This window comes from Pseudopipra pipra, chromosome 5, assembly GCF_036250125.1.
Source record: "Pseudopipra pipra isolate bDixPip1 chromosome 5, bDixPip1.hap1, whole genome shotgun sequence".
NCBI lineage: Eukaryota > Metazoa > Chordata > Aves > Passeriformes > Pipridae > Pseudopipra > Pseudopipra pipra.
Genome location: NC_087553.1, coordinates 48,424,976 through 48,440,296, shown reverse-complemented (window position 1 = coordinate 48,440,296; position 15,321 = coordinate 48,424,976). Strand labels below are relative to the sequence as shown.

The window sequence follows — 15,321 nt, the reverse complement described above, 5'->3', positions numbered from 1 at the left end:
TTTGCACCATCCCTTCAGATATATTCAGATATATTAATAAGATCCCCTCTGAGCCTTCTCCAAGCTAAATGATTCCAGCTTTCACAGCCTTTCTATCTAGTTCCTTGGTCATGTTCAGGTGTGGTATAACCAGTGCTGAGTAGAGAGGAAAAGGATCACTTCCCTCATCCTGCTGGCAATACTATGCCTAGTGTACCCCAGGATAACATTGGCCTCCTGTGCCACAAGGGCACGTTTCTGACTCATGTTCAACTTGGTGTCCACCGGGACACCCAGGTCTACAATGTGTGAATCTGTTGTTCCTTTCCATCTTCTTTTCAGACACTTAATTCTTTATTTTATTCTAACATCAGAGAAGAGAACAAATTAGGTTTGGGAAATGATGGGGAGGGCACTTGAAATCCAGTTTTGGAAATAATTTTAGATGGTGCAATGTATCCCAAATACAGAAGCTGGAGAGAGAGGGAGAAATAATTTATCATATGTGAACATACTTGCATAAGCACATTAGCTGATATTCAGATCTTCTGTTCCTGTATATGATTTCTTCTTCTATATCTGATTTTCTGATGTTTAAGTTTTGTGTTTCTGAATGTCATGGAAATTCAGAGCCTCTATTAATAATTAACCCTTCATAAAAAGAGGGGTTTGTTTCTACCATTATCTATAAGAATTGATATCATTCTGGGGAAAAAAGTGGATGTGGCATTTTCCAGTTGTTGAAGGATATGTTTGAAGTGTGTGTCAGACACAAGTACCTGGGACCAAGAGCACAGAACTTCTGGGGGGTTTGAACACTGACTAGAGAGGCAGAGTTTGGACTGGACTTTGTTGTACTTTTCCAGCAATGTAACTTTTTTTCTGTATAAAAATTCATGTACATGAATGTGTGCCCATTACAATGCTATATCGTATGCTACATAAACACACCATCGAGGTGCTCCTTATAACTTTTAATCTATCATTAGGTGATAGGCTACTCTGCCTTTTGCCCTTAAAATAATACTTTTAGCATGTGTAACCTTCACTTTGCTAATATTGTTCCTTGAAAATCATTGGTCAGATACCTCCACATTATCCATGGATGCTTTTTGTTTTGAAGTATTCTTGGGTCCTGACTTTCTCCTGCCTACTAAGCAGGACAGGATTTCTGGTAGAGGGAACAACCCCTGGGAACCAGAAGCAATGAACTAGCTCAGGGCTACTTTTCTATTATAGTATTTCCACAAAAGCATAACTGCACTTTTACTGGATCACAGCATAGAGTAGCTCAATGTTATTTTCAATTTCCTGTGCAGTGTCCACAAAAATATCTAATCTTGAACTGTATTAAAACTGTGCTACAGTGCAGGTATATATCTATACCTCATAGATGCAGGAGAGATGAAGCATCTTGTTTTTTCTTGCTAGCAGACTCTTAAAGGAGTCCTCCATTCTAGTTTAACCACTTATTACTCAGGTTTGTCCTCCTCAGAAGCAAGATAAAACAAAGCCAGCCTGGTTTTATTTACTTCTTGCTCATTCAAGAGATAGTCCTGATTTTAGCAGGAGGGTTGACACATCTCAAAGGAAATGTAAAGGCCACTTTGGCAAGAGAGCTACTCTTTTACCACTTCTCTTTATGCATACGGAATAAAAATACCCCTTTAGATGGCTAACTTGGTATGTGCATTTGTGAATGTGGTTGCTAATTTAAAAAAAAATAATCCTACATATTGGGAGATATATATATATGTACACACACTCAATATATAAGCAGGCTTAATTATTTCATTGTTGGCTTTGTTTAAGACACGTGGTAATTTGCCCTTGTGGACAAAAATGTATTTGACGTGTAGATGCAGGCTTATAAAAAGCAGCTTAAAAGAGAAGCCTGAAGTTCCAGAAACTTCCAAAGCTTCCCTTCAGAAAATGTGAATAATTTTTTCCAATTACTCATTGTGAGCAGAAAGATTCCTACGTGCAGAAATATAGTTGGGGCATACATGGTCAGTCAGCCTTTTCTTGGCAGGAGTAGTGTAGTACTAAAAGTCTCTCTACTTGAATCCTAGATGAGGAGAAATTTTGGCATAGGAATTATTAGTGGAGATTAGCAAAAGACTGTTTCTTGGTCCCAGTCAAACTGGGATGTGAAGGAGTTGTCTCAAGTGAATAGTACTTTTTGCTTGAGGATAGTGTCTTGAACTGCCTGCTGTGGAGTTCTTCCATGTCAGCAGCAAGAACCTTGAAGTGCTGGCCCAGTTAGTCAGTGTGCCCTATTCATTGCATTGTCTTAGGTACCCCATGGGTATTCAAGCTGCTTAACTTATTGTGTGAGTTTTTTTTTTTTTTCTTTGCTTTCCCTGAGTCTGGTTTTGACCTGAAAACTGCTTTGTGTTTAGAAACTTTTGACAGGAACATACCAGGACCAATGAGAAATGTCAAAATCAGTGAGTTGGCATGCTAGGTTTCTACAGGTCTATCCTGTATCTCCTTTGTACCTATTAATGTTTTAAATTTTTTTAGCTTTCAATAGAATCATGGAATGGGTTGGGTTAGAAGAAGTCCAAAAACATCATCTAGTTCCATTCACCTTGCAATGGGCAGGGATATCAATATCAATATATTAATAGCAAATATATATTTTATTTATCCCTCACAATTAACTAATTCTATTTGTGGCTCAGTTTTACATACTCATCAACAGCAGTAGTATAAACAGATATGATTCATGTAAAGGGAAGAATGTATGAAAGGGATGTTTGGCACAACTGTATCCTCCTGCCAAATGTTTTGGCCTCGTGGTAGTTTCTGTAAGATCTTTTCTACAAATTTATATTGTTCTTCATTGCCAGGTGATCAAAAAGCTTTGTCCTGCCTTTTAGAGGTTTAGTTGTTCTAATACTATATCTTTTTTGTGCTGATTTTGGCTGAGACAGTGTTCATTTTCTTTACAGTAGCTGGTATGGTGCTGTGTTTTGGATTGGTTCTGAGGACAGGATTGGTAACACCAGGCTATTTTAACTATTGCTAAGCAGAGCTTACACAGGGTTAAATCCTTTTCTGCCTCTCACCCCACCAGCAAGGAGACTGGGGGTGCACAAGGTTTTGGGAGGGGACACAGCCAGGACAGGTGATCCCAACTGACCTCAGAGATATCCCACACCATATGACATCATACTCAGCATATAAAGCTGGGGGAAGAAAAAGAAGGAAGAGGGGTATTTCTGGAGTGATGGCATTTGTCTTCTCCAGTCACCGTTACCTGTGACAAAGCCCTGCTTTCCTGGGGATGGCTGAACACCTGCCTGCCCATGGCAAGTGGTGAATGAATTCCTTATTTTCCTTTGCTTGTGTGTGTGGCTTCTGCTTTACTTCTTAAACTGTCTTTATCTTAACCCATGAGTTTTCTGACTTTTAAGCTTCTGATTCTCTGCCCCAACCCACTGTGGAGGAGTGAGTGGGTGGCTGTGTGGGGGCTGAGCTACTGGCTGGGGTTAAACCATAGTGGTTTTACAAATCATTTGTTTTATCTGCAATGCTGTGTAATTCACTGTCATTAGTGAGACAGTTTTGATAAATTGCTCCTTCTATTCTTGAATTGCAGGAAAATAACATTTTCCTTCAGGCTAGTGTTACAAATATTTTTTGAGAGGTTGGCATTCCAGCAAGCATATTTGCTTCAGCTTGATTGCCTAGACTATCCTATTCAGCAGGTATCTGGGAGCTACTGCATGGGATTTTGCAACAAAAGAATTGCATTTGTGAATAAGTAAAATGAGGTAGATATGGTAGGATTGAGTTTCTAAAAAGAGGCACAGCTGTAGTCTAGCAAGCAAATGCTTTTGAAAAGGTTTGATTTTGTATTTTATGGGTAGACAGAGCCTGCTTTTAATCATATTTTTCATAAGCCCTTGTGGAGGGTTGACCCTGGCTGGATGCCAGGTGCCCACCCAGTCGCTCTATCACTCCCCTTCCCAGCGGACAGGGGAGAGAGTAAGGTGGAAACAACTCCTGAATTGGGATAAGGCAGTTTATTTAAAGCAGAAGCAAAAAGCTTGTGCACGCAAAAGCGAAGTGAAAGATAACACAGTTTATTCTCTACTTCCCATGAGCAGGGATGGTTGACACTCCCAAGCAGCAGGGCTTCAGCACGTGTAACAGTTCCTCAGCAGGCGGCCATTGGAGACAATGAATGCCTGCCTTGCTGCTCCTTACCTTAGCTTTTATGGCTGAGCTGACATCATACAGTAGGGAATATCCCTTTGATTAGGTTGGCTGGGGACTTGTGTCCCCTCCCACGATCTTGCCCTCGATTGAGGAAGGAATGTTACAACAGTGATGCTGTGCTCAGCAGTAGCCAAAACACTGGTTTGTTGTCAACACCCTTCTGGCTACCAATGCAAAGCACAGCACAGTGAGGGCTGCCATGGGGAGATGAACTCCAGCTCAGCCAGACCCAATACAGCCCTCAAACCAACAAGTTATAGAAGTGTTATTCTCAGGTGTGAGGGTGTGCTCAAAATTAGTTGTATTTCATGATGTAGCTCAGTTCCTCTCAGGAAGAGCCATATTCATTGAAACAAATATACCTACCTATCTAGTGTTCTAAGATTCTTTCTTGAATACCTTCTGTTTGCTGTGGTTGGAGTAAGGGTGGTAACTTATACAGATCTTTGATCTGTATAGATATATATATGCAGATCTTTGATCTGCATCTATCTGTAGATAGATGCCATTTTAAAACAGACAAATCAACCCAAGCAAGAGAAACCTGTGGTATCGATTATATCTCTCATATGCATTAACAAATAACCCTCTTACTGATTGTATTGTAAAAACTGAAAACTGACAGGAGAAATAATTGGTTTTAAATGCAATGGTGAAAAAACTGGAACAGTTGACCTGTCATGTAGTTGGTGGAGCTTAAACAATTAGTTACATTCAGAAATGAATGTGTTAGAATAGTATATGCACCAGCCATGGCATGCTTGAGCCAGATTTAGGTAACCATGGGATATATAGAACACCAGTGGTATTATGATTGGTTTACAGATCATCTCACTAAGAACATGTTACAGTTGCCCTGACTACCAGCAAAAGGCATGTTAGAGTTGGTACAAAAATACAGACTTGCTGCTTGTAAATCCCCAAATGATGATGAAAACATAGGGAGCGAGGTGGTGTTGGAAGGAGGGGAATTTTCTTAAATGTTATTGTTTTCCTTCACTTTACCCATTCCTCCCCTTCTCTTTAGGTTTAATTTCCATCTTTGGAGAAAGATACTGCAAATCTTCTTGTATCCATGCTGTTACCTCAGTCAGGGACTAGGATAATAATCAAGACTGTAATTCAGCTTAAAGGATCTGTAGGTCTGTGAACTGGTAATGCTATGCTGCAAAATATTTATCCGTGGTGGCAGACTAAGCTCACTGAAAGCTCCAGCCTCTGGTGTATGTTTTTTCTTTAGTTGTAAATACTTGCTGATAGATTCCGGTATTCTGTATTTTAACCTGCGTCGTCTTCCTCTGGCTCCTGGTCTCTTATGAAAAATAATTTAAAATTACTGCTTCCTAAATCTTTTCGAGAAATGTGTGATGCCCTCTTTTAGTTAAAATACAAGTGGAAATATCTAAATAATGTAGGGTGTGTTCTTAAAAACTGTAATAAAAATTAATTTCTCAAGGCTGTCTTCAGTTAATAAAGAGGTAAAACAATATGAGAGGAGTTTGATTCAGCTACATAAGTCCATTTTTCTTTTCCTCCAGTCTCCCTTTCTGCTTTCTCTTTTCCTTTTTTTTCCTTGTTAACTCTACAGCTAAGCAGTGAAAATTGGGTTCCACTGCATAAAGCTAGCACTTGAATATTTTTTACTTCTTCTTCCCCGTGTTGTCAGCATGGCTAGGGGACAGGAAGATAAGCTTTGATTATTTTATTTATTTTTTTTACTGTTAATGCTTTGATCTTTATCTGAAATTGGCTGACATCTTATTTTTAGAGTACTCATTCTTCCTTTTCTGTCCCCCTTTGCTCTTTGCCTCACATTTTACAGTTAGAAATGTGGGTATGGTTTTTTAAGTGCATAACAGGTAAAATACAAGGAATGACTTACTGTGGATTAACTGGTACTGCTAAGTTGCGCTGGTACATTTATCATTCAGTTATTCTCTAATTAAGAATATATTTTAAAGCTTTATGATCTTTCAGTAACTTATGTTGTACCACATTTCTCTGGATTTCACAACTAACTATGAGGGTAACATTTTGTATCTGATCTGGGTTTTATGAAGTCACTGAGCGTTTAGCTGTAAATGAAGTCAGTTCAGACTCAAGTTCCTAATGAACATCCATTAACAGTGTTCTGGAATGTGATAAACTTGAGCTGGTGAATTATGAGCAGTATTCTCATATTGCCTCTCATTATTTACTTTAGAAATCACTTTTAAGCCATATTTAAGTAGAGAGCATCTATAAAGATGTCTGAAAGTGGAGCTATACTGAGAACTATGACTATTTGATGTCATAGCTTTGGCACAAGGATATGCCATGTGGTATAAATCTGGCTGGTTCTTTTTTGATGTGTGTTTATAAATCATAGAGCAAGCGATCTGTCTAGACTGGTACCATGTGACTGGTAATATTTTCCTGCTAATACTAAGGAAATAGGGGTCACATATGAAAACAGAACAATTTTTAGCTGTGTTTCTTTAAAATGCGTCTGTTAAGCCTGCAGATTTGGAACACATTGTTAGTCTACTAATACACGGGAAGTTATAGTACAAAAATCTCTTGCTGACCTTCTTAAATTAATCTCTCCAACATTAGTTATTTCCTTATTTTCAGTGGGAAGACAGCTGAGTTTAGATGTGTACAGCATGTTTAAATGGTGAGATTGGTGCTCATAATAAATTCATTAAAATCTAAACTAGAATCAAATCGTCTTAATACAAAGGAGAGGTATTTCTGGTTTGGGGTACTGCTGTGTGTATTTGCTGTATCTGTGTATGTGTAGCTGACTGTTGAGAAAACTGCTGTGCCATAAGATACTAGGTCTAGATTTAGCTCTCTGAGGTTTTTTCTGCTGTTTGAAGTCAAGCTTTCAGATCTTGGGAATTGTGTCTTTATTTTGTTTTATGAAGACTGTTTACTTTCCTTAGCACTTTTTCTAACCAGTTTGTCTCTATATAAATCCTTTGAAATAGCATATAAATGCACATGCTCTGTGTACTTAGATATAACATTGCCATTTCTGTCTCGTAATCTTGCAAGTCTAACTGCTTGCATTTGCTCTCTGGAAATGTTCAAAGATAACCATTGTAATCTGAGCTGTAACTTGTACTGTCATATGTTTCTAGTAAAAAGAGGTATTATAAAGCATCAAACAAGGATTAAGATTTCTTTTCCTTGTTGTTTTCAGTTTGCTTTTTTATCACCACTGGGTCCTGTGATTCAGTGAAACAAAATTTCAAATTCAAATGAGGAAATTAGATTTACATAACTATTACATATATTTTGCAATCAGTATATTTCTTTGTGGCATCACAAAAGTCTTTGGCTTTTCACTGTGTCGTGAATCATAATCTCATGGTCTGTGAGTATAAGCAGAGCTTGAAAATTTTGTTTTGTAGTGGATGGTGAGTAGGAAGCTTTCAAAAGATGTGCCTCTGTGCAGAATGTAAGCTTCATTAAATATAGAATACACTCCCAATTAAATTTCCTATTTGCCAGTTAATAGGTATACTATGAAGATAGCTTATGAATGGTATTTTTCTTTGAACCAACAAATCTATCGTTTCAAGGCAAAAATGTAGCGAAGTTTGGTGTGTGTGTATGTATGTATGTCTTACTTTTAAATTGTTCTACAGACTGAAGATAAAGTGGTGAAATTCAAAATCACCTTGTATAGGCCAAATTCGTATTGATGCATACCAATGCACTTCAGGCTTCAGCGGTCAGAAGCTGTATTGTTACTTCTGGAACAGAGACTTTTTTATTTTTATTCAGTTTTGCATGGTGCCACACATAATGGGGTCCTAAACTTTAACTGCTTTGATAATATAATTAATAATTCTTGCTCAATGTCCAATAACTTTGTATGAGACCTGTAAACAAAGCTGTGCACCTTTGTTACTGTCTTTTCCAGTATTGCAAATGAACTAAATCCAAATGAAAGGGCAGAATTATTTCAAAAACCATTTGTAAATCAGCAGCAAAATACCAACTTGCTTTTCTGTAAAAATACACTCACATGAACAGTCTTCAAAACTGAAATTTAAAGTTTTCATGGAGACCTAAGCTACAGAAGTTCACTGTATCATAAAACATGAATGAGAAAAACACCATTTTTTGAGGAAATAACATTTTCATGCACTTCAAGGTGTTTGAGTTCAGCTCTACTGTTTCTTAGGTTCTGCCTTTTATGATGTCTGACATAAAAGCTGTACAACTGAGAATTGCACAAAAGTTTTCAAGTAGTCACAACGAAAAAGTCTTAAGTGTTTGCAAGTTCAGCCTGGATAGCTGGCACATAAAAAACATAAAGCAGTCTCCAGACATAGCTCTTAAGAAATGTGCTCTTGAGAGTAACAGCATACTAGGTTGTGTCAACAAGAACACAGCCAGTTGCTTATGGGAAGCAATTGTTCCCTGTTCAGCATTGGTTATACAATGAAAATTTTGGGTCCTTCAGTACAAGACCAATGTTAATGAGCTGAAGTGAGCTCAGCAGAACAACTCGCATTGTTTGTGGACAGGAGTTCCTGTCCTGGGAGGTCAGTTTGAGGCAGTGAGGCTTGTCCAGGATGGAGAAGAAGCAGTTTCGAGGGGAGTTAAGCCATAGAATCATAGATTCATGGAATGGTTTGGGTCAGAAGGGACCATTTAAAGGTCATCTATTTCAACCCCTCTTCAATGAGCTGGGACACGATCATAGAATCATTAAGATTGGAAAAGACCTCCAAGATCATAGAGTCTTGGAGTCTTGCTGGTCAGAACCCTGTCCAAACTGACTGTGAATGTTTCCAGGGGTGGAGCATCTATCACCTCACTGGGAAACCTGTTTCAGTGTTTTACCCCTGTCATTGTAAATGTCTTTCTTATATCTAGTCTGAATAGACCCTCTTTTAGTTCATAACCATTATTCCTGGTCCTATTGCAACAGGCCCTGCTAAAAAGTTTGTCCCTATTTACCTACAAGATCAATAACATGGTGGGACAATGAAAGACAAGGGATATAGACTTTAACAAGAGAATGTTCATTTGGATGTAAAGAAAAAACTGAGTTCAGCCAGACACTGAAACAGGTTTTTCAGATTGGCTCCATAGCTATGGTCTCCATAGCTTAAGGATTTCATGACCCGACTGTATAAAGCTCTGAGCAAGCTAATATGACCTGATAGCTGACTCTGCTTTGAGCAGGAGGTTGAATGTAGAGGCCCTTTGAGGTCCCTTTCAATGTGAATGACTGATTCTGTGAATGATCAATGCAGATTTCCTACAAGGCAAATGCTGGTGCAATAAAGATTTAATTAGTCTCTATTGAGTTGGATCTTATCCAGCATGTTCCTAGTGATTTTCCAGCTGCATTTTGAAAACCTATGTATGACATAGAGCAGTAGTAAACTGTGTTTAGCCTCTAGAATAAGCAGAAGATGTGGATGCAGCCAAGAAAAAAACTAGTTGCACCTGAGTAATTTTATTTCTGATATGAGCATTACCGGACATCCAGACTCTTGTGTCTGGCCAGCTGGGGCTGGGGGTGAGAGGGTGAAGGGAAATAAAATACTTCTGCCTTCTTCTGATTTTTCCGTCTTCGACTTCTCTCACTACAGAAATATGATTGTTACATTTCCTACGAGGCTGTGTCTTGGAGAAAATTATCCAAAGCATGGAAAGTTTGCTTTTTCATAATCTTCCCATGTACGAATTGCCAAGTTTGCTCAGAGTTTATCCATAAGGGACCTACTATCAAATGGGAATGTTTCGAAAAATAATTTCTCTTTCAGTGGGGTCTTGTGCCCTCTTCTATTTGGAAATAAGAATTCTCTGTATCTCCCTACTAGTAGTATTAGTACTTATATCAGCTTCAGTATTTAACACCCCACAGTGGATTGCAAAACAGGATTTCAAAAATAAAATTGGCCCTGTTGGATCTTCCAAGACTTACAAGACTGCTAAAATCAATGTGCTCTAGTGAGAGATTTTGATAGAGTTAAGTAGGAAAATTGTTCCCTACCATCATCTTCCTATCTGTGAAAAAGAATATGGTTTGAATACAAGCATGGCAATGTTGACATTTGTTTAGCAAGAATCAATACCAACTACTACACATCTAATTTTAGTTCTAGGATGAATGGATTTTATTGCTAGTGTTTCTCTGTGTACTAGGATGTACAATATCATTCTTCCAAATGACAATCAGTTGTCTATTTTGTATTGAATTTTTAGTAATTTTGTTAGATGATTAGGTTAATCACCACCCTTCACTAGTGTGGTGATCATGATTTTTTATTGATACAGCTGAGACTTTCATAAAGAAATGATTTCATTCATTTGTATTTTGAGAAAGGTCGCATGTGGAAATAAGAATAAGAAAAAAGTGAGATCTACTTTTACTGTAGTGTTATTCAACATATCTGTCATATTTGTTTTCTTATAGTGAAAGATTTTTTTTAAGACTGAATAGAAATGGTTTGCCAAAATGTCCAGAAAAGCCTGAAAGACACTGTTCTCTGTTTGTGGTGAGTTCTTCCTATTCTCAGTCTTTTTTTTTTGTGCTTTTTTTGTGGGTATTGAAAGTAGAAGTTGGATTAAATTGTTATTCTGTGGTTGACTCAGAATTGCTCCCTAAGCTTGTACATTGTTATGAACATCAACTCTAAAGGCGGGATTGAGGGGTTGCAGGGTATTGCCGAACTTCTAATTTGAATATTTTCCGGCGGTATGTGGACACTCATCTAAACTTCCATGTAGGCATATGTACCAGTCTTTGTCCCTGCAACAAGGACCAGTTATTTTTCCTCCTTGTGCTTTTTACATCCAAACAATTGTTTGTGCAGCACACTCTGTACTTCTGGAATATTTGGAATTGCAGAAATGTGTCGCTGCTGTTCAAAGCACACAGCAAGTCTCTTGTGCCCTTCTACTGATTTTGCTGTATTACAGCAAATTCTAACCATGATATTTTAGGACAATCATTTTGAGTGCATGACCATCAATTTAAAGTGTTGAAGGGATAATTTGTTAATGCTGTATAAATGAACTCACTGTTCATTTATCACTTTCACTGGCAGTGAAAGCAGTGTGGTACAGATCTCTTTAAATGTCGCATTTTAATTGGGAGTCAGAAATAATGAGGTTCTGATCTTGTGCAGGATTTGGGTAGCAGTGAACTCAGGAAGGACATCTATATCACTGTGCACATTATCCGAATAGGTAGGTATAATCTTATATTTGTTAGACATATGACAGTAAATAGAAGAAAACTGCTTGGAGTCAGCTTTGGGATTTGTTATATTAGCTAGACCTTTGAATAATTTTTTGGAAAAGAAAATGCCTGGGTTTTGATGGAAAAATTGCTTTAGATTTCTCAGCATTGTCTTATAGTATTTATAAAGTGTACTCAGTGCTAATTGAGTTTAGAGGCAGGATACTTTGTTACTATCACAAAACAAAATTGAAGTGTCAAATATGAATTGTGTTAAGATGATGGACTTGTCATTGAATCCATTCTTGTTCCAAAGTGTAATTTCAAGCATCCTTTGTTCAAAGAAAAATTTGCCCGGACGTTTAATGTACCTAATTAGTATATAGTAGCTGATGTAAATCTGACATGGTTCAGATGAATTTTATCTTCTCCCTGACCTCTTTCAAAAGGAGGAGAGGGAAAGAAATGGACAATGTTTCATAATAATTTTAATCCCTGATGCTATAGACAGATATCAAGTCCTCTAGAACAAAGTGAAGGAGAAGAAAAGTGTATATTTGTGTTAGGTATTTATTTTAGGAAGTTATCCTCTGGGCTGTACTGATGTGAAACAATAATCTTCGGGTCTACTTCTGACCTCTTAGATATATTGTTTTCTTTGTAAACTGTCTCTACTGCATCAGGGCAATACTATATATAACTTCTCTTCCTATTTTTGAAAGATATTTTGGTTTGAAATATAGGTCACTCTAACTTGTGCTGAGTTCAGAAACAACTTGTTACAAAGTTAATATTTTACAGCTTTGAGGAATAATTTTTCCTTGAATTTTCATACTGGTTTGGTATTTCTTAAAAATATTGTGTTTCATTTTTATTGGCAAGGATTCAAAAAAGATATGCTAAACTCTGATGTAAATATATTTGTGAAGAATAAATGTTTTAAAAAAAACCAATAATGAGTAGTTGTATAATTTTCAAATATATTCTCAGTCAATTTTATAAATGAATGACTGAAATATTAAAAAATTAAAATCACATTTATATACTGCCGGTGTGAAAATGAACAATTACTCTACAAGCTGCTCTGATGCATAGGAATATTTGGAGGAGACATTGCCCTGCAGCAACTGCAACCATAGGGTTTTTTGTCAGAAATTAAGACTTGGTGGGAAAGATACATAGCTGGCAGTGCACAATTGAATAAAATGTCTAGAAAGATGGCAGTTTCAAATGCCAGGAACACATTGAGGAGATTGATCAAATGTATTTATATCAAATAGAAAAGACTAGGAAAAATATTTTTTTCAAATCTCTTTCCCTTGACTACCTTCTTTCTTTCTTTATCATAATTTGTTCTTCAGCCCTTTGTCATCTTTTCTCCCTGTATTTCATCTCTACTTGATTTTTCTTCAGCTGGTCAATTATCCCATTGCTTGCTAGTTGCCTATCTGGAAACAGCATTTGATTACTAATTTGTTATGACTCAATCACAATACCTCTCACATGTAACAACAATCATAGCAAAATAATTCTTCCCAGGCAGCAAATGCTGAACAGTCTGTCATGTCCAAACTCTACATTTAATTTGATAGTGTCATGAGCTTGCTATCACTGGGTATCACAAAGTATTGTTTGTTGAGTGGAGGTCATGAGAGGATGAGCAGAACCTCTGGTCTAAGACCATACAAGATCACCACATATGTAGTGGACTTCCTGTACCATTTGTTGTCTGAATGCAGTTTAAAGATAGACCAGGTTCCCAATGATTACTCTTGGCATTGGCTGCTTAGATGCTGAACTGGATTGCTTGCTGCCTCCCCTCTGTGGTTTGAAGAGAGCCAGTTCTGTGGATTACGCATCAAATATGTGTTTTGTTTGGCAGGACGAATGGGAGCTGGAGAAAAGAAAAATGCCTGCAATGTACAGTATAGACGGCCCTTTGGCTGTGCAGTCCTCAGTATTGCAGATTTACTGGCAGGAGATTCAAAGGATGACCTTGTCTTGAAAGTCTATATGTAAGTAGTGCTTTTTTCTTAATTTTTGGAAGTACCTTAGAGTCAGTCTGCAGCAGAAGCAGTGGTGTTAAGTGCAGTGTGAGTAAATAGCTATAGCTCCTTTCTGTTCCAAAAAGGATGTAGTAGTAGCTAATTTTTTTTGGTCACAGTGTGGAAATTTTGGCTAGTTCTACAGATGTGTTTATAAAGTGGGATAATATTAAAGATAAAGGTTACATCTTTTTAGATATTTGTGTATGTTTTCAGCATTTTTCACATCCTTCTGGAACTCTCTTTTTTATGGTAACATAAAGTGCTTTTAGGACTTATTTAAATGCCTTGTGCTTCCTAGGCAGCTAGTGGAAGTACTTTTTAACTACAGAAAAAAGCAGGCAGAGTATCTTTTTGTGAAATGAAGCAATTATATAATAGGAATAACAAAGGTATAAAAGACATTTAGTGCTGGAGAATGAAAAATCAAAAGTAGATTTAAAAATGAATGGTTGGTTAAATAGTGGATTTTGGCTATAGTAATTGGAAGAAAGTTCAATTTTCTAGTAGCAACACAATGCATGTAATTTCCTGATGATGTTGGACATTAAAATAAGAACTGTTTTGTGAAGTGGTCTATTCTAAGTAGGTATACCTGGGACACATATTGTCATGCACATGAGAAAGTTCTGCCCCTCGCAGGGTTAGCACTCAAATCTCAAAGGCTTGGAATTCTTTCAGGCAGCCTTTCTCCTTTCCTCTGTATCTGTATTGAATTAGAACTGTTGGAATCAGTGCTGCAGAAAAGCAATATAGTGTAAAATGTGGGCTGGCTCTTATTTAGACTCCCAGGACATTGAAGTCAGATAAATGTTCGCTGTTGGTTAAAAAATTGTTAGGTTTGTCTACTTATTATATTGATGGTGTTTTTTTTTTTTTTTTTTTTTTTTTTTTTTTTTTTTTTTTGTTTGTTTTTTTTTGTTTTGTTTTTTTTTTTTTTTTTGTTGTTGTTGTTGTTGGTTTTTTTGTGGGTTTTTTTTGGTTTTTTTTGGTTTTTTTGTTTGTTTTGTTGGTTTTTTGTTTTGTTTTTGTTTTGTTTTTTGTTTTGTTTTTTGTTTTGTTTTGTTTTTGGTTTTGTTTTTGGTTTTGTTTTTGTTTTTTTTTAATTTTGCCTGTTTGTTTTGAAATAACAAAAACAGTGGAAGAAATATCACTCAAGATCATATTTGGTGCTAAGGCTAATTTCAGTCTAGACTTTGAAGAGTGAACATTAGAACATCGAGTATTCATTAGAACATTAGAGTGTTCATTAGAACATTGTCGAGTTTTCCTTATGGAAAACCAGCTATTTCCTAAATATATACTGAAATGTAAATTGCTCTTTCACTGACTACCTCCTGAAGATCACATCCTATTTTGAATAACTTTGAAGTGTTTAGCACAGAGTTTTCTAAGATCAGCTCTGAGTCCTGTGTTTCCCCCTGAGTGTCACAAGATAGATTTCTGTATGGTTTAGTGCTAAAGGATAGATCTATACAGAAATGAACTTGGTCATGACTGAGTTGCTCAGCATAATTGCTCCTGTCTTTCTCCCATCCTTATATGAAGCAAGTATTTCATGGTGCCTTTCTCAAATGATAAGAGCACTTATTCCTGCCGTTGGGACAGGCAGTTTCATGGGGCTTTGTAAGCTCCTATTCCATTTTTGTTTCATGAATTAAAGAGGATTTTTTAAGGAATATGTTGTGAAGCTGATCTGATAAACATATATTCCCATTTCAGAATTAAGAAAGTTATAATTTTTCTAGGTGCAACACAGAGAGTGACTGGTATCAGATCCATGAAAATATCATTAAAAAGCTGAATGCACGTTACAATTTGACAGGCTCCAATGCAGGTGAGTAATTAGCCACCTTTTTGTTTGCATTCTTT

General features: G+C 36.9%; 1 protein-coding gene across 6 annotated transcripts in view; it reads left to right on the top strand.

Moving 5' to 3' along the window:
• DOCK4 (dedicator of cytokinesis 4) overlaps positions 1-15,321 on the top strand; it is a 247,191-nt gene that overhangs the window by 118,035 nt on the left and 113,835 nt on the right. For all 6 annotated transcript variants that reach the window (XM_064655979.1, XM_064655978.1, XM_064655976.1 and 3 more), the window contains exons 9-12: positions 10,637-10,718; positions 11,352-11,412; positions 13,287-13,419; positions 15,198-15,286. In XM_064655979.1, the coding sequence (XP_064512049.1) occupies positions 10,637-10,718; positions 11,352-11,412; positions 13,287-13,419; positions 15,198-15,286 (365 nt within the window). The remainder of the gene's footprint in view (positions 1-10,636; positions 10,719-11,351; positions 11,413-13,286; positions 13,420-15,197; positions 15,287-15,321) is intronic.